This window comes from Anopheles funestus, chromosome 3RL (genome assembly GCF_943734845.2).
Source record: "Anopheles funestus chromosome 3RL, idAnoFuneDA-416_04, whole genome shotgun sequence".
Classification (NCBI taxonomy): domain Eukaryota; kingdom Metazoa; phylum Arthropoda; class Insecta; order Diptera; family Culicidae; genus Anopheles; species Anopheles funestus.
In genome coordinates, this window is record NC_064599.1 from 59,808,198 (window position 1) to 59,825,670 (window position 17,473).

At 46.1% G+C, this 17,473-nt stretch overlaps 3 protein-coding genes across 3 annotated transcripts in view; 2 read left to right on the forward strand and 1 right to left on the reverse strand.

The window, feature by feature from the left end:
• Window positions 1-51: 51 nt before the first annotated feature.
• Window positions 52-3,931, reverse strand: LOC125768405 (homeobox protein slou-like). Its single transcript, XM_049436020.1, has 5 exons — window positions 3,615-3,931; window positions 2,160-3,416; window positions 1,044-1,661; window positions 819-983; window positions 52-745 (listed from the first exon to the last, which is right to left on the reverse strand). Exons 2-5 carry the CDS (start codon window positions 2,373-2,375, stop codon window positions 632-634), a joined length of 1,113 nt encoding a protein of 370 aa, XP_049291977.1. The 5' UTR covers window positions 2,376-3,416; window positions 3,615-3,931; the 3' UTR covers window positions 52-631.
• A 617-nt stretch (window positions 3,932-4,548) lies between these two features.
• LOC125768330 (uncharacterized) lies at window positions 4,549-11,110 on the forward strand. The gene is made up of 2 exons (XM_049435789.1): window positions 4,549-4,962; window positions 5,022-11,110. The coding sequence occupies exons 1-2, from the start codon at window positions 4,695-4,697 to the stop codon at window positions 11,021-11,023; spliced, it is 6,270 nt and encodes a 2,089-aa protein (XP_049291746.1). The 5' UTR covers window positions 4,549-4,694; the 3' UTR covers window positions 11,024-11,110.
• A 257-nt stretch (window positions 11,111-11,367) lies between these two features.
• The window catches only part of LOC125768336 (uncharacterized), a 60,005-nt gene continuing 53,899 nt past the window's right edge, over window positions 11,368-17,473 (forward strand). Inside the window, exon 1 of the mRNA XM_049435803.1 lies at window positions 11,368-13,389. The gene's annotated coding sequence lies outside the window, so the exon portion shown is untranslated. The remainder of the gene's footprint in view (window positions 13,390-17,473) is intronic.

Genomic DNA, 17,473 nt, shown 5'->3' on the forward strand with positions numbered 1-17,473 from the left:
TTCCAAGAAGATTATTCATTTTCGGACATAATATTTCAACTTTTACCTGTGTTGTATTATATCGATTTCTTTATTGAAAACGAATGCTTTTCGTTCGTGTTTTGCAAAAACAAAAAAAACGCTAATTATGCGCAATATTATTATCTTTTCTTTTGTTCATACCATAATTGTACACATTTCTATGTTTTCGAAAAGTTTAAAACCCAAAACAAAGTTCGCTGACAGTTTGTTGCTTTTTGCGTCGAAAGTTTACAATAAAATAATACAAATTATGCTTGCAAATCTTGCCCTTTCCCCATCCTATTTTGCACGGAAACGGGAAGAGTTTCGATTTGGATTCGGTTTGTTGGTTGTTTTTTCTTTTAGTTTCTTTTTCGAATAAGTTTGAGCTTTTCGTGGCGAGAAACATTCAAACAGTTGGCACGACGGTTGCCACACACGTCCGCGTCTCACCAGCCCAATTATATACAGATATTTGGAATTCGATTCGTGTTGCTCGTGTAAGCATATTTTCGGGAAGGTAGATGGAAGCAGTTAATCTGCCTGTAAAACTATTTGCAACTAATTGATAGGGTTAAAAAATTGTATCAAAAATTGATCTCTGTAGTTCTTTACGTTCTCAGGTAGATGGCTACTGGATCCTTCGGCAGTAGTAACCCAACGTCTTGCACTTTTCGCACAGCATCTGCGGATGGACTTTCGACTGATCCGACACATCCAAACCGTCCGGTTTCTCCAGAGGGCGCTACAAAACGAAACCCCAATGGCGAGATTAGTAAACCACTTCAACTGGACGAGCCTAACTCTCGGCACATTACCTGTTTGTGTGGATAAACATTGATGTGGCACTTGATGCACTCCTGACCATGGTTTGCCCACGAATTGCCCGACATCCACTTTCGCTTGCACTTGGGACACTTGTACTCGCCGAAACAACGCTTCTTACCCTGGTACGGTGTTTTCCCTTCCGCTTTTGGACGTGCCTAAAGGAACAATTGGTGTATCTTAGTGTCCGTTGTATCTTCGAATATCCTCACACTCACCTGTGGGCAATCTCTAATATAGTGACCCTTCTTAAAGCACAGATGGCAGAGATAGTTCGACGGAGGCACTTTGCTGTACTTCTGGTTCACGTTCTGCAGATGATGCTGATGCTCTGACGTTCCATTGTGCAACGGTAAAGGATGATGTCCTCCGTACGTCGGTTGATAATGGTGGTTCGTTAAGGGCAGTGGTTGATGGTGAAAAGCGTGCTGCTGATGCTGAGGCCTTGTCAATGGCAACTCGTGATGATGCTGCTGCTGCTGATGGTGCTTCACATGATGATGGTGATGATGATGATGATGATTTTGATGTAACGAAGCGGTAGGCGATACGCTTCTACCATAACCACCAAGTCCTTTCAATGATGCGCTCAAGGTAGCTCGCCCATATCCTGCAAAATGATCCACGTCTAGCGGATTCGGACGTGCCCTTGAAGTTAACTCAAACAGACCGAGATCGTCAAACTGGTCGCACAGTTCCGCGAGTTCCTCAGCAAGCAGTGGTGAGTCGCATTCCTCTCTTCGATCATGATCGCTTTTGAACGCTTCATTGGACAGTGATGATGGCGCGAATGTATCAGATCCGGTCCAATAGGCAGGAGAGAACAGTTTCGAGCTCTAAAATTAAAGCGTTAATTCATAGACAATTAAAGTCATGGAACTGCTTTACAGGACATCTCCATGTATAGCTTTAGTCTCAGGAGAGTATCCGAAAAGCTGGAAATTTATAAATTGATCATTGTTGAATGGTTGATCGCCTAGTTCGTCTCTTCTACAAAAGGGAACTTTCCGGGACTTATTTTTTCATGTTTGTTTTAGTTAAATTTGTTTTTTCCAAGCAAATTTACATGATTCATTCACATTTCTTGAGAGCGTTCTAAAGTTTCTTAGCTTACAGTATTCTTTTGTTTTAGAACTTCAGCTTAATATAAGTAGAAACTTAGAGAATTGAGTCAAAAAAGAGTTGATAACGGCTCCAGCAATAATATTTGTACACTAAACACTGAAGTTGTACGTTAGGGGTATGATCACTTCCTTTGAATCTCTTCTGTCTTCCTTCAGTAATTATTTCCAAATAGACCGAGATGTCACGATGCATGATACATGAATTCTTACCTGTAAAGACTCGCTCGAATGTGCGTCCAAGTTCGCCAGATAGTACCACTGCAGCGCAGCCGTACAGACCGACGAATCGTAACCGCCTCCTCCCCCACTGTCCGAATCTCCGCTGCCCGCACTTTCCGTGCTGCCCTGCCTCGGTTGAATCGCATCCAGCCCCATTCGTCCAGTTCCCAGGCCCGGAGTCGTCACCGCAGTGGCAAGTGTACACATGAAGTGTGATTCTCGTTCTCGTACACGGTCGCAAAATGTCGATTTGGGCCAGTTGTTTACACACGTTTTTTCACGTTCACCTTACCAAATTCTACCAGTATAAATCACTCCACAAGGGTCACCCGGTACGCGATCACGGAAATTCACGAATACACAATTCATAAACACACGGCCCAGTACGCAGCTCAGGTGAAACGCCAACACAACAGTCGCCGGGATTCTTGTCCCAATTACCCGCGTCCAAGAGTGCGGCAATACACCTTTCCGACACGATCTCCACCGTCTTCCCGTCGCTGGTCTGGTCTGGCGTGTTACCACCACCTTTCGATATGGTGTTAGATGGTAAAAATACTTCGTTTTCACTATTTTTAGCCACACACCGGCAGTGTGGTGGTGATGATATGCTGTTGTGCTCGGTTAGAGATACGAAACAGAGAGACGTCCCTCGGGAGTAAGATGCGTCGAATGTCGTAGTATAGAGGCCTTCGTCATCTAGCCGTTCTAATGTTTCCAAAGAAATGCAATTTCCGGGAAGAATATTCGTTCCTTCACGCGCTTATCCTGTTCATGAATTTTGCCAGCCAATGTTCCTCAACATGTTGCAGTCGTTACGCTGCAACGATCAACCAACTTCACAGCAAACTGCAACTGCCACGCTCTGGTCCGTGATCCCTGCCCTTTCGTTCTTTGTGCACGCACGATTTGTCGATCACAAAACTCGAAAACAAAAACACCGACACAAATCGGTACAAAAATTCGGCTACTACTAGCTGCTGGGTAGTGTTGGTGATGATGATTCTGCCGATCTTTCTCACTGCGCCGTTGTCCACGTTTGACTCTCAGGGGTAGAGTTTTTCCAATATGGCGCATCTCACGCCCACGTTGCCCGGCCCACTTCACTGCACACGTCGATACGCTGTCCGTCGCACGTCCGCAGGCTTAACCGGAGGGTTTGCAACGTGTCGGGAAGAACGTGTGGAAAATTCAACCTCAATCACTAAGTACGTGTCACGGACACTAGCATCATGCGCCAGAGAACATCTGTAAGAGATAACGAATACGCAATTGAAATCGAAATTGAAAAATAGCACACAGCTTCGATCGCACAGATAAAGAATTGGATTTGTAAGCACATTTTGTAATTGTGAGGTCCGATCGTTAACCCAAGGTGAAAGGATGATGACACGTACACATAATTTGAACACTAAGTTAAAGGGGACAAAGGTTATCATCGCTTACCTTTATTAGATCCTCTATTTCGACTAATGGAGTGGAGATCGAGCTTCCGGTGTCGAACAGTGATCACTCAGCCGATCCTTGAAGGTTGTCGGCAGGTTGTTATTCTAAGTACCGGATGCTGCAAATGTTCCACGACCTCGGTGCGAACCGAACCAAGCGTACGCCATCGACCGTATGAATCGTTTTGAGAAGTCGATCTAATTCCTCTCGGCATACAGATGTCCGTGGAAAATCTCAGAACCACTTTTCATCTAGTGCGCATTCTCGCGGAAATTTTCTCTCGCACATTTGTCTCGCAAACGTGTGCGTGTGGATGAATTGTTCCCAAGCCTGTCAGGAACGTGCAGGAATACACCAACGCGCTCTCTTCCTTTGCCTTCTACCCACCTTCCCATCCCTGAGCAGAAGGGTACGATCAAGACAACTCAGTAACCCGAAAATAACGTGATCGGTTCGATGGAAAAGTGCATCAATCTGAAACACATGTTGGATGTTTTTCCACCGTTTGGTCTCGCGTGTCTGGACCGGGTTGTTTTCTTTACTGGCTGTACATGCGGGCGTACCTGACGGATATAGGTTGCGTTGCGGGATGCTTCATATGTTTCGAAACATTATTGTGTGGAAAGACGTGTTTTTACAAATGAATAAAGCGGAAAGAATGCGGGTGTAATGAACTGTTTTTACGACTTTATTCCGTAACTTAAAACAAAGCAAAAACCGACCCGCGTGTGTCATTAGTTCAATTACTTTCAGCTAAAAGTATAATGTACAATCAAAGAAAGGTTTTGTTGAAGTGTTTAACTGATTTATTAAACTTTAGCGCAATTTATTTCAAATGAATCAGAACCATTCCACGATCATCAAAGTGAATCATTTCAAAGCGAAATATTTCAACCGCTTTGTTATTGTTTTGAAGGACTACCTCACACGTACACATCTTGACAATCGTATCACAGAGCAACTGACAGTTGTTTATGTAGCAGCTAAACCGCATGGTTGTAGGGTGTTTAACCGGGAAACCACAATTTTTGTAATAAATAGCCTTCTAAATCAATAAAAAAACGTGCCACAGCTATCAAAATGACGACAAAAACAGCTAAACGTAAGCTGGAACCGAACGGCGTTGAGTGTCCTGTTGGGGAGAAGAAGCAGAAATCAGCTGAAAAGGCGAATTCAAAGGATGTACCACCGGTCGCAGTTAAGAACCCCAAAGGTCAGCGTGTATCGCAAGTATTCAAGAAACGCAAAACCAATGGGTATGCGGAACCGAGCATGGATAAAAAAACGGGACAACAAGCAGCAGAATCTTTTCGCCGGGAGCTGGAAACCGGAGTGATGGCGATGAGTGGTAGGTTACGCGAGCGCATCAACATGCAGTGTGTCTCCATCGTGTTCTTTTCTCCACAGCCATTCGTCACTTTCTGCAGGAAGCGTACACGAACCCGGAGATGGTTTTGCATTACATTAAGTGCGGTGGCACATTTAAACCACTGTTGGCCATTCTGTCGTCTTGCGAGAAGGATAAACTGAACGATATCGCCGACGTGTTGCACTTGGTGCAGCTTATTTTGTTGCAGAGTTTGGATTATGACGAAACGCATGTTCAGTACGCCATCAAGTGTGTTCGATCCATCATGACGAACTATCAGACCGTTATTTGTAGTTTGCTACAGGATCAAGGTGCGAATGATATATCCAGCAAAGCATCCGCCTTGCGGCTTCTTAAAGCTGTCCTGCTGGTAGATGGTGTAACGTACTGGCGAGATGTGTTACAGTTGGTGGACACTTCTAGTGCTAAGATGGGTATGACCGACCATCGTGAATCGATCGCCCGAAAGGAAGGCTTCGTCGGAAACTCATTGCGTACAGCGTTTATTGAATTTAATCTAGCATTTCTGATCGATACACCGTCACAAATGGTTCGGTTCTGGCTAGCCCGGCATTCCCTCGTGTATCCGCTGATACTCAACCTCGTGTTCGATAGTTCGGAAAACGTGGTGCTGGTTATGAAGACGCTACGGCAGTACGTGCTCGACATTCCTGACATCGACAAATACATTTACCGCACCGCTTTCACACCGGAAATACTGAAAGCGCTGGTCCACGTGTACGAATGGGTCGGTCCAGCGAAGCAGCAAATCACAGAACAGGCCAAACAGCAGGTGTTGTGCGCTACCGAAGAGTTCTTGCTACCGTTGCTCACCTCGCGGCGCTGCTTTTTAGTTCCGAAATCTGTCGATCTTGAACGGGCCAGTCCGCGTTATCGGCAGCTGTTGCAGCATTTGAAGCACACTCAGCTACACGCACACCAACGACGCCTAGTGCTCGGTATGCTGGAAATGTGCCCGGAGGTGTTACCGGCAACGCTTAGCATGTACGGTGGTTTGATGAAAACGAAATCGCTTGAAATACGCGAGATGTTGAAGAACATGATTCTGCTGTGCAAACCCGCCGAACTGTTCGGTAAGCTGGAAAAGGGTGTATCCGCCAAAACGTTGTCGGCGTTTATAGTGCAGACCACACTGCCGCGCACCATTCTCGAACACATCGGTGTGGCGCTGGATGCCCAGAGCGGAAACATCCCTTATTGTCTAGAGTTTCTCGCGCTCATGGTAACGCGCTGCGAGGAGTGTCTGCAGGCGATCGAAAGCAGCGGCATATTGGATCAGTTCGGGCGAACAAAGGTGAAGGTAGACGCCATCAATAAGTTGGTGGCAATGTTTCCCAGCATCGATCGCATCATGACAGCGATGCAAACCCATCGGGACAGTTGTGCGGTGGATCGTGCGGTAGTGGTAACGCTAGAGCACGCGATGGATATTTTGCTCGTTTGCATCCGTTCGTTCCGTGCGTACATTGACTCTTCCTCGTTCATCACCACCTTTCGCAGCATTTTAAAACCGACCTACCGTAATCCTGTGGTGGAGAAACTTTACCTAAATTACGAGTTCAAAGCGATCAAGGTGATCATCGCGCTGGAACCGCAGAGTGTCGCCTTCAGTTCGGATCTGTTCCCGTCCGTGTTTCTGCTGCTAACCAAAGCGTATATCAACGGAACGTCCGATATGCGGCGTGATGCCACCGAACAGTTGCTGGCACTGCTCCGCAACACTGCCCTGTTCGGCAATCGTGGTACGGAGATCGAATTTTGGTTTCAGGCGCTTAGTGATATGGATTCTCCTAAGCATATAGCGGAGCTTGTATTGTATTTAGCGAACAAATTGCAACGAGCTGCTCAGCTGATTGGACAACAAGCGAATGCAAAGGCAACCATCGATCACAGTTTGATTAACGAGGCGTTTAATTTCGAAGCATCCTCGAGGGAGGACGAACTGAACGCACTGTTCGACCGTGTTGAGCAGGAAACCGACCGGATCGTTGCATTCGCCGGATCGGAAGCATTGCTAGACGCGCAGGTTGAGCTACCCGTAGCGGACAACTTCTTCATGTACATATTTGACAAAGCTACCGAACGGCCAGAGCAGTTTCGCCTGTATTTTGAAGGTGTAGCATTACGTTATCTGCACTACATACCACATCCGGAGATCGTTCATCGGGCGGTGAAGGCGCTTGAGGATGGAAGTGTGTCGTCCGCACTGTTCAAGTACGCTAACAAATGGCTAACGAATAAGGAGTCCACTCTCGTCGACATCGGAAGAGAAATGTTTCGTCCACTGAGCAGTGCGTTAGTGGCGAAAGATAAAAGTTTTACGCTTGACAAGAAGCTTGATCGCCCCACGGACGATGTGCGTGGTGTACTGTTGAACATGTTCCATCAAACTATGTTTTACTTCAGCCGCTGGGTAGCATCGGGCAAGCTTACTCCGAATCACGTAGAAATAACAAAGCACTACTGTAATCTGCTGCTCGAAGGCCTTCTCAAGCCGGGCGTTCTGTCGGAGCGGGACATAGGCGAACTGTTGGAAGGAGTTTTCCTGCAGCGCCCTGCCATCTTCCAAAACTTTACCATCAGCAAGCAGGATGAAGATTCAACGCGCCGACAGGTTTCCGAGTTCGTGTATAATCTAATGCAGATGATGCACCATTTGCCGCACTTTGAAAATTACACCGAACTGTATTCCAACAAGATGACCACCGAATTGATCCAAATGTCGAAGGATAATGCCGCAACGCAGCTGGACGGTGAGTTGGCGAAGAAGCTGCTAACCATTTTCAAGCTGAACGAGCGTCACTGTGTCATGCTTCTTCAGCATTATGCACAATTGTCTGCCGACGTTTTCGTCGCCGAAAATGAACGTTCGTACCATTACCAGCAGTTGTGTTTAGCACTGCAGCAGCTGATAGTGCGCAATCAGTGCCGTCAGGAAAACTACCTTCCGGAGGAAGCTGTACGAGGGTTGGTGCGTATCTACATGGAATGTGGACAGGGTGAAGAAGGAAGCGATAGTCAAGCGGTTGAGTTGGACGAGCTGGAACAAACGTTGTGCGATTACTTCGCTATGTTCCCGCACAGTATTGCGCACATCGATCCGGACCTGATGCGCGTATTCTTCGACAATAAACGGAGAATAAGCAAAGCGACGATAAAACTTGCAACCTTCTTACTAGGGCGCAGTTCTCACTTGCACGGTCCCTTTTTAGAGCTTGTAGGACAGAACACGGCCAAAAAGGATCTAGTGTATCCGTTGCTAAATGTTGCCTTCAGACGAGGCATCATTACCGAGGCAACAATGGAAAACGCTGAAGTCAAAAGTTTAATGACCCAAATCTACGCCGAATTCAAGGGTCCAATTCTAAAGATGCTAGAAAAACCCAACAAAGCGGCAGTGATTTATCGCGAAAACGCCCTAGCAAGCGAACAACTCGTCCGACTATGCATGCCACGCAACGAATGTGTTGATTTTGGACAGAAAAAGCTCCGCATCGAGGCGGTCGAATCGTTCCAGCTACGTGTGCTGATGGAGATCTATGGGGCCGCACTGAAGACATCGACCGAGGGAGGAAATGTAACTGTACAGCAAACGATCTACTGTAATGGGTTCACCGTACTGTTGCAATGTTTCGAGGCACTGTTTCGATCGATTTCGTCCGCACAGTATCTGCTGCAGCAGGATGCACACATGCAGCGATTGAACGAGTTGACTCTCGCCACATATCGGTGGGTAACGCATGCATCACGCTACCATATCAAGGATGAGAAGATGACATTCGGCACGGTTACAAAGACAGGCCAGTGGACCACATTTTGCAAGAACTGTCTTAAATTTGGCCTTGAAACAGTACGTCGAGGTGATAACGATCGTCGCTTCGATGAGCGCTTGCACGTGTTGCCGAAGCTGATGGCGGTTTTGGTGGAGCTTTTCTACATCGATGGACAGAAGCAGCAAACCGATATCGAGCGATACTATGAATGGGCTTTGTCACACTCGAACTTTCTCCGTGTGCTGCTGCTGCAGTATCAGTACCAGCCGAAAACTGCCCTCGTACAGCTGTTGTATGCGCTTGCACGCAAAAATCCAACCGTGGCAAACGAAAAGCATGTTCCGCTGCTTTTAGGAGCGTACGGTGCCACACTAACGGACGCAAACCGGTACATCCTAGCGCTTCTTCAGCACTACGAACGGTCGGGCGTGCGGATGCACGAGTTTCGCCCATTCTTGTGGGGCGAAACGGCCATTAAACATTTCTCCCTGGAATCGAGAGGAGCCGGCGATGAAACAAGTAACGGGCACGAAGGGACCGCTCGTAGGCCGCAAAAAACATTCCGCACCAAAGTGTCGGAGGTTTTTTCGTTGCTGACGGAAGATAAGGTTATCAATATGATTGAAAATTTTCCCGTCTGGCGAAAGCTCGATGCATGCGCTCAATTACCGGAGACAAACTTTGACCAGCTGGCCGAGCAGTCAGATTCGGAAAAACGAGACCTGCTGGTGAATTATCAAGCAAACAGTCCGGTCGAGCGGTTCGTAGAGAAAACGCACCGCGGTCGGAAGCTTCATCCGCAAAGTGATCTGCTGGAAATGCTCCCCAACAACAGCGAGCTTAATTCCGTAACGTATGATCCTGCTTTCCTGATGCCAATGCTGAACTACATGTACTCGAGCGAACAGTCGGACATGTTGCGTCGCAGCATACGGTATGGCATCCTTACGCTACCATTCCTGTGCCTGGCAAGTAACGATGAGCAGATGCGTTTAGCGGCCGGCAGTGTCCTGCTGCGCATTCGCAGCCATTTACAGCTGACGAAGCGACTAACCGACGCGAAAACCTGGCTACACCTGTTGGCCATCGTGCAGCGGCGATTTATCGACATGTATGCGACGGCAGCCAGCTACAATGAGAGTGTACACACGCAGGGTCATGTTCCAAGAGCACCGTACCTGTCGATGCTGTTCATCGCCGAAACGGTCAAGCTGCTGCCGAACGTACTGAGCAAACTGCACACACCGATGATGACGTACGTTATCAACCAGGACGTGTACAACTTCCGCATGGTGCCCAACTTTCTGCCCCTGTTTAACAGCAGCGATGTGGAAAACAACGTGCAGCGCATGTTTATGGTGCGTACGCTATATCTCGGCGTTAAAACCCATCGCGACTTTGCGGTACTGCGTGCCTCACCAATCATACAGGTGATGATGGGCTTTCACGGTTCGCCACTGTCGAACAGAGAGCTGAATATGGCCATCCTGAACCTACTGAATGCGATTGCGAAAATTCCGAAATCCTGCCAATATTTGGTAGATTCGCTCGGGTTTGTCGGTTGGCTTAGTGAGCGCATTGACGTGATCGAGAGTTTCGAGTTCGACACGATTGAAGCGTTTCTGGGACTGCTAAGCGATTGCTGGTACTCGATGCAGGTAATGGCATGTTCGTACAAAACCGCGTCACGACACCAGCAACCCCGTTCGACGGTGTTCTTCCAGCGTGGCATACTGATACTAACGCTCAAGTTTCTTCCGCTGCTATCACCGCGCAGTACAAGCACTACATTAGTACGGTTCTTAAACTTGCTGGAAAAGACAACCTCCCCGTGGTACGGTTACCAACATCTAATGTCACTGGTCAGTACCGAAGTGATGCAACAGCTGGTAGAGTACTTCGAGACCCTGTTCAGCGATCGTACCGAGCACGGTGATCTGTTGTGGTGCGTCCGATACGTGCGCACGTGTGGAACGTTTGGTATTGATGATGATCTAACGATGGGCAGGAAGATACAGGACGCTGGAGTAGATCAGACAACCATTCTCGTTTTGCTTGCACTCCGCCGGTTTGTTATGCGTTGGTGCAACTGTCAGAAGGGTGACACCGGCATCGAGGTAACGGATGAGCTGGAAGAGGTAAACTTCGCAATGGAAGCCGGTAACACGGCAAATGAAGACGATGAGGATGGTGATGCGGTAGGGAATGAAAATGTTGCCGAAGAAGAGACACCAATGGACGAGTGAATGTGTTTGATAGCATAAAAAGTAATTTCTGTTACGTTACTCTAAATAAAATATGAAATAAGTAAATGAAAATAGTAAAACATCTCTCAACGAACAACTTACTGATGACAAACTCTAAAAAGTTCAAAATTTAAAATCGACTTTGTTAATCGACGTACGAAAGCATTACAAAAAGCTTTGAAGTCTCCTTCCAAAAGCTCTCTCTCTTAAAAAAATGCTCTCACACTATTATACATAGTAGTTTCTCTCGATCAATGATCTCTCACTTATTGCATCCCGAAACAGGTTTTTCATTGGGAAATATATCCAAGAGAATTGGAACCAACAACAAGATTGATTCTCTCTCTCTCTCCCTCTCTCGCTGTGTTGTCCTTTATCTCATTCTATCCGCATCTTCATCAGGAGCTGAAATTACACACCGTACGGTAATCTCTCAGCGCTTAAGCTCTCTTCGGCAGAAAAATTCAAAAGAGTTGAACGCCAGTGCTAGCGATGAACCTTTAACGTATGGGATGCGTTACTAGTAGAGCTTCCGTCGGCGACAGACGCGTTTTGTTCGGGCAGATTTAAATTCGTTCCGTAAGCCAGCTTGTGCGTAGCGGTCGTTAGTGACAATCACACATATGAAAATGTAATTACGGCGTACAAAATCGATCAAACTTATCGCATTTCGTATTATAAAAAAAATCGGCCCAAACTGTTTGCCGTACGTGATCGCGCGCAGTGTTTAGTTTCGTCGCGCATCGTAACGTGTGAAACGTGTGAGGTTCTTCTTTTTTCCCGTGCGTGGTTCGCGTAAACTTGCTCTGTTTGTTTGCTTGTGGTCTGGTGTGTCCTCCGTCCGTCTGTCGTTCGCCTTACAACAGTTCAACCCCGGCAACTGGTGGAATGAGACACGGAAAGGTTGATATATTAATTTTCTTCCTTCGTACCGTTCCGTTTCGTTTCGTGACCGATTCGTTCTGTCCCGTCACTGGCAGGATGCAGAAGCGCTTGGAGTTACACGGCGCGGTCCGTGGCACGGGGCGGGTATAGTTTGTCATGCCGTCGGTAAACATGGCGTCCTCGGTGACATTGTCGCTGCTCCATCATTGTTCTGCGCAGCTTGGCTGTGAACGTCTGGCAGTGTATTGTCTGTGTGTGTGTTTTTAGTTGCGGTTAACCCATCCCAGTAAAGTGTGCAGCGTTCGGACATTTTTCTACAGATCCGCCCAACACTTAACCTCATCAATAACCAGAACCAGAATAACGAAACCACCTTTTTCTTGTTGGTCGATCCTCATATCATCCGGGCGCTTCGTAAGCGGAGAAAGAAGGTGAGAAGCGACAACAATAAACATTGATCACGAATGCCCTTTTTCGGACGATCTGGGTGAACAAGTCGCCCGATGCACAAAGATCGAAAGAGGGAGGAAAACCAAAATCAAAACAAAATTAGATACACCTTACCAGCCAAACAAAACAAGTCGATCAAACACGGGTTCGATTAGGGTGAATCAGTGTTTTTGGGATGCGGTTTTTTTTTGTACTTAAACCGCTTAAGTGTGTTACCGTTAAAGCATTACGTTTTACGAGGATCGATTGTTAGCTAGTTGGCTGAATGCTTTCTGTGAGAAACAAGTGTAAAGTGTCAAGTGACAACTACCTGCACCCAATTATCTCATCTCAGCTGTGTAATTTAATACTCCAAACAGAAGTTTTGGGCGTCCTACCTGTTCGAAGTGTTTTGTGTTTTTTTATGTGCTTGTGTCGGTGTCATGAAGTGTTGTTGTGCATTTAATATGTTCCCGGTAAAGAAAATCATCCTTCGAATCTCTTTAGTTTGCGCAAGTGCATCTTAACTACGATCAAGCAAAGTCACAGCAAAAAAGGTCGATTTGGTTACGTTCGACCAGCGGATAACCGAAGGCAGAGTTTCAGCTCAGTTCAGCCAAGCATCATCCGGCGGCTCTATTTTTGAACCGGTTCGTACAAAAACGCGTGTGTACGTGCGAGTGTGCGCCTGTGTGCAGGTGTTGCGTTGTTGTTTGTGTGCGTGCTAGAAGCAGCAGGCTGCCTGTAGCAGGAAGCGAAAATCCCATCCGAGCAGCAGCAGCAGCAGAAGGCACTAAAGCGCTCGACGAGACGACAAACGCCGTCGTATTGTGGAATTACTTGCGCAGAATAGCAATTGCGCAAGCAAAGCCGCAGAGGAAGCGAACGGATTGAGAAGAATCGTGGCAAAAAGGAATTAAAAAAAAGTGCATCTTTTCTGGTTCGTACAAGCGCAACCGAGTACCGACTTCAAACCAGCTTCGATTACGCAGCGGTTCGCAACGTACGACACAAACACGAACAAAAGAGCGCTAGCCAAAAGGGCCTGCCAGGTGAGTTGCAAAAGGGGGCAACTTTTGTTTTATTTGCCGTTTTTATAAAAGTTTTTCCCTCCTGTTTCATTGCTAAAACTTTTGTTTTATTCCCTTTTTCTTTTGTTAACTGAATTAAACGTAAACGTTTGACGTTTCTCTTCCGGGCGTTTATTTTTTTTGTTTTTTTATTTCCAAACTTTATCACAATTTCTTTCATCCCATCGAGCGCCCAATTGAACGGGGCGATCCGCGTACGTAGGCCTTGGCTTTGTGTGTGTGCGTGTCATCTCCATGCGCAACACGCGTACCAGCAGTATCGTGCGTGTTTGTGTATCGATACAAACGCCTTTGCGTTGCCTTGGATACGAAAGAGTTAATGCGGCGTTAAGCGACGAACCTTTAAGCGCAACTTTAAACTTCGAAAACAAAAAAAACCACCAACGACCACACGACGTCAGACGGTTGGTGCGTTTTGGAATGTTTCTCCTTTTCGGTTCGAACCACATTCTTCCACATATGATTCCCGCTTTACACGCTCACGGGATCCGTTCTACGCCTCTGCGTGCGTGTGTGTTCTTTATTCTGTTGGCCTGAATTTTGGCTTGTTTGCCCATTTTTTTTTTGCTCGCTTTTCATATTATTTCGGGATAGCAAACAATCCTCCACAGATGGAGCTGATTGGCTTTAAAGTGACCCACCGATGGGGAAGCGTCTCCGCTGTATGGAATTGCATGTGTTCACGTGTGTCGAACCACGACATACATACGCCCGTAAGCCATATTTAAATCGCTCCTTTCCGCTGTACGCACCGTTTACTGTTTGTGTCTCGAGGGCTGGATATTCGAAGTACAGAAGACGGACCTTGGTTTTTGCGTTTTCCTCCCAGACACACACACACCAGGGATCGACAAAATTGGCATCGATTTTGTAAAATTAGCCATTTATTTTACAATGCCGACACGCATGCACACCGAAAGGCGCAAAAGGATCGGAATAAAATAACCGAAAATAGCTCCTTTTGCTCGATTTGCATCCTGTTCTGGGTGGGGTTTTTGCTGTGAACTACACTTGAACACACCATGTTGGTAACGGAAAAATTTGGTCCATTTTTCTCTCGCCAGTAGCAAAAGAATAAGTTTTCATCCCCTACGCACCAGATCGTACCGGAGGGAAGAAGTGCATGGCACGATAATTGTGATCAATTTTAGGCTTGGCGGGAAGGTTTTTTTTCCTTTTTTGGGGGATTTTTTTCCTTCTTCTTCTGTCCAATATTCGGCTTAGAGTGTCTGCGGATGATAATGCAGTAGATAACAATGATGCTACAAATCATGATGATGTTGATGATGATGGTGCACTCTTCAGTACACACACTGCGTCGGAATGTATCAGGTTGCGCTTTGAATGTTGGAAATGGCCAGCAGGCAGAATGCAGAAATGGAACCAGTTTTCCACCAGTTTTCATCCAATACATCGACGGCTTGGGTTTTGTCCGTGTGCGTGTTTTGGTGCGGGTGTATAAGGGGTTGAAGAGGCCTGTAAATTACCTAGAAAACGATACAATGAAAATGAACTTTCCTTTCGCTTAAATGTGCATTAGTGTGAACCATTCGTAAACCCGAACGCACCGTCATTTCACAATGAAAATACTACAAAAAGTTCGATACTAAAACTACTAAACGGTGTGAATACCCGAAGAGTTGTATCAAGATCACTCAAACTGATCACCCAAGACCAGTCATAGAAATACCTTTTTTTAAAGTTTTTTTTTTGAAAAATTTGTTTGAATATAAATGTTGCAGCATAAAAAAATATGCGAAGTTCTGAAATCAAAGAAAGGATCTAACTAAAGGATCTTTCTGGCCATCGCTAGATTGATGCTTGGGAATGAGGAGTCCCAAACATCGGAAATGGGCATAGAGGACGTTTTTTTAATGTGGAAGGTTTCTTTCTTCAAAAGTTTCACACTACAGCATATAATTTTTTTTATATTAAATATTTTTTTACATAAACTTTACCTTTGTAGGTATTATTTAACATAAAAATATAATTATGTTTAGAAAGTATCTCACCGAGTCAAAATTACTGATCCGGTAGATTTAGTGTTGATCGAAATATTCAACCCAGCTCATATTGCACTCTACAATCATGAGAGTCTTTTGTTCTCTGTATGTGTGATTAACATTTTTTTCTCCACATTTTCCTATCTTTATTTGCTGCCACTGTTTCCGATCGAAGGCAGCAATTGGCCGACACAGTCAAAGTGTCGGTCTGGCACAAAACACACCCTCTGACTCCAAACGCCAAAGAAAACGGCAGAAAGACGGCACACCATCACCCGGCAACACCGGTGAACGGAAAATCTAGCTCTCGGGAAAACGAGGTGAATCGAAAATCGGTCCAGAAGCGGAGGCCAAACAATTTACCACTACCCCACCCCAGCTTTGAGCTTCCGTTTCCCTCGGCTATATCCCTCTCTCTCTCGCTCTCGCGGCTTTTGGGTGAACTAATTGAGACACAAATCGGAGCTGGTCGGGTGTCATGGCGTAGACGGCGAACCCGATAAAAGCAACGCAAAAGGTACGAAGAAGCGGTGGCTGCTTATGCTTCAAAAAACCATTGTTTCCACTGAACTGGATTCGAAAACGATTGCCAAAGGGGGCAACGACGATCGGCAGGCCGAAGCTGAAAGTGCGATCGATCGTCATAGTTTTTTGTTTTTTGTTTTTTTTTTTGTACTTTCTTTTAGTCACGTTGCAAGATCATAACGCCCGAAGGTTCACCGTGGAAAGTTGTTTTTGCACTGCTGTGGTCTTCCCTTCGAAAAACGTTTTTTTTTGACGTCAATGAAAGTTTGAGCCGAATCTTACCTTGCACAACTTTACGAGCGTTTTCTGGCGTTGCTTGTCTTTTTTTGAGGTTTCTTGTCTTACGCCAATTAAAACGCATTATTATGCCGTCTATTGATTGGCTTTGATGGGGCAAAAATTTCCATCATAAATGGTTCGCTTCACAAGTGAGAAAATTGCTAACTTCACAATGTTTCACCTTCCATTTGTTCGGTAATGGATGTTCTTTTTTGTGTTACCCACTAGAGGGAAAACTTTTGTCTCCTCCACCCACAGGGGAACGGTTAGGAAAAAGGTTTTACAATCGATTCCGAGCATTAGAAGAAGGTGTGGCCCATTTTGTGCTTATTTGTTGGCAAAACGGCACGACATTTTATTCCAACGCCCCCCGGTAAAGGGTTGAAACGTCCCACGAAAGCAATTGAATCGGAATAAATCGTGATCACCTTCCGTTTCGCAGTTCTACTGCTGCTGGTGCTGATAGATACAGGCAACAACAAAAAAACGAGAACCAGAAGCAACAATAACAAAAAAGCAACAGGTGCCATTTTATTGGTCCCAAGCGCCTTAAAACCTTGACACCAGTTTCAACTTCAAACGACATTTTGCGGTTCGATTTACTGCATTCGGTGTGGTTCATTACAGAACCTACTTAAGGGGTAATGCGTTCGCTTCTAATGCTTGCTTAAAAGCTTAGCTAGAGGAAAAATGGCCTTAAACTCCACACCTCATCTCAGGAAGGCTAAAGTGGGCAGTTAATTATTTACGCGCTCCAGATTTAATGGTGCACCACCTACTCCCCCCGTGTCTGTCTGGGTGCCATTTTGCAAGCTTACCCGTGAAAATGGCTTTACCGAAGCGACTTCTTTAAACGGTTTTCATCCACACTTTGCTTAAACCGATTCTTCCACCAACCGTCCAAGCTTCCGAGCCGATTTCCATCCCCGAAGGGAAAAGCTTGCTGGCGGTAGTTTTTCGCAAGAAAGCGAAACACTGATGAGGACGTGACTTGTGATGAGCTTTTTGCGATGATGACAATAATGGCGCAACAGGGTAATGATGAACCAGTGGCGCACAAAAAAAAGGTCGTTTGACGATTTTCCCGCAAAGATGCGCTGCACGGCGGATGGGTAATCGATCAGCTCATTAAAACAAACGTCAACGATCGATGCGCGATGGATTGGATGAGCGTTTCAGTGCACCGGTTGTGTTGACGTCGATGTAATTAGACCAGACGGCGGACAACTTTCTCGCGA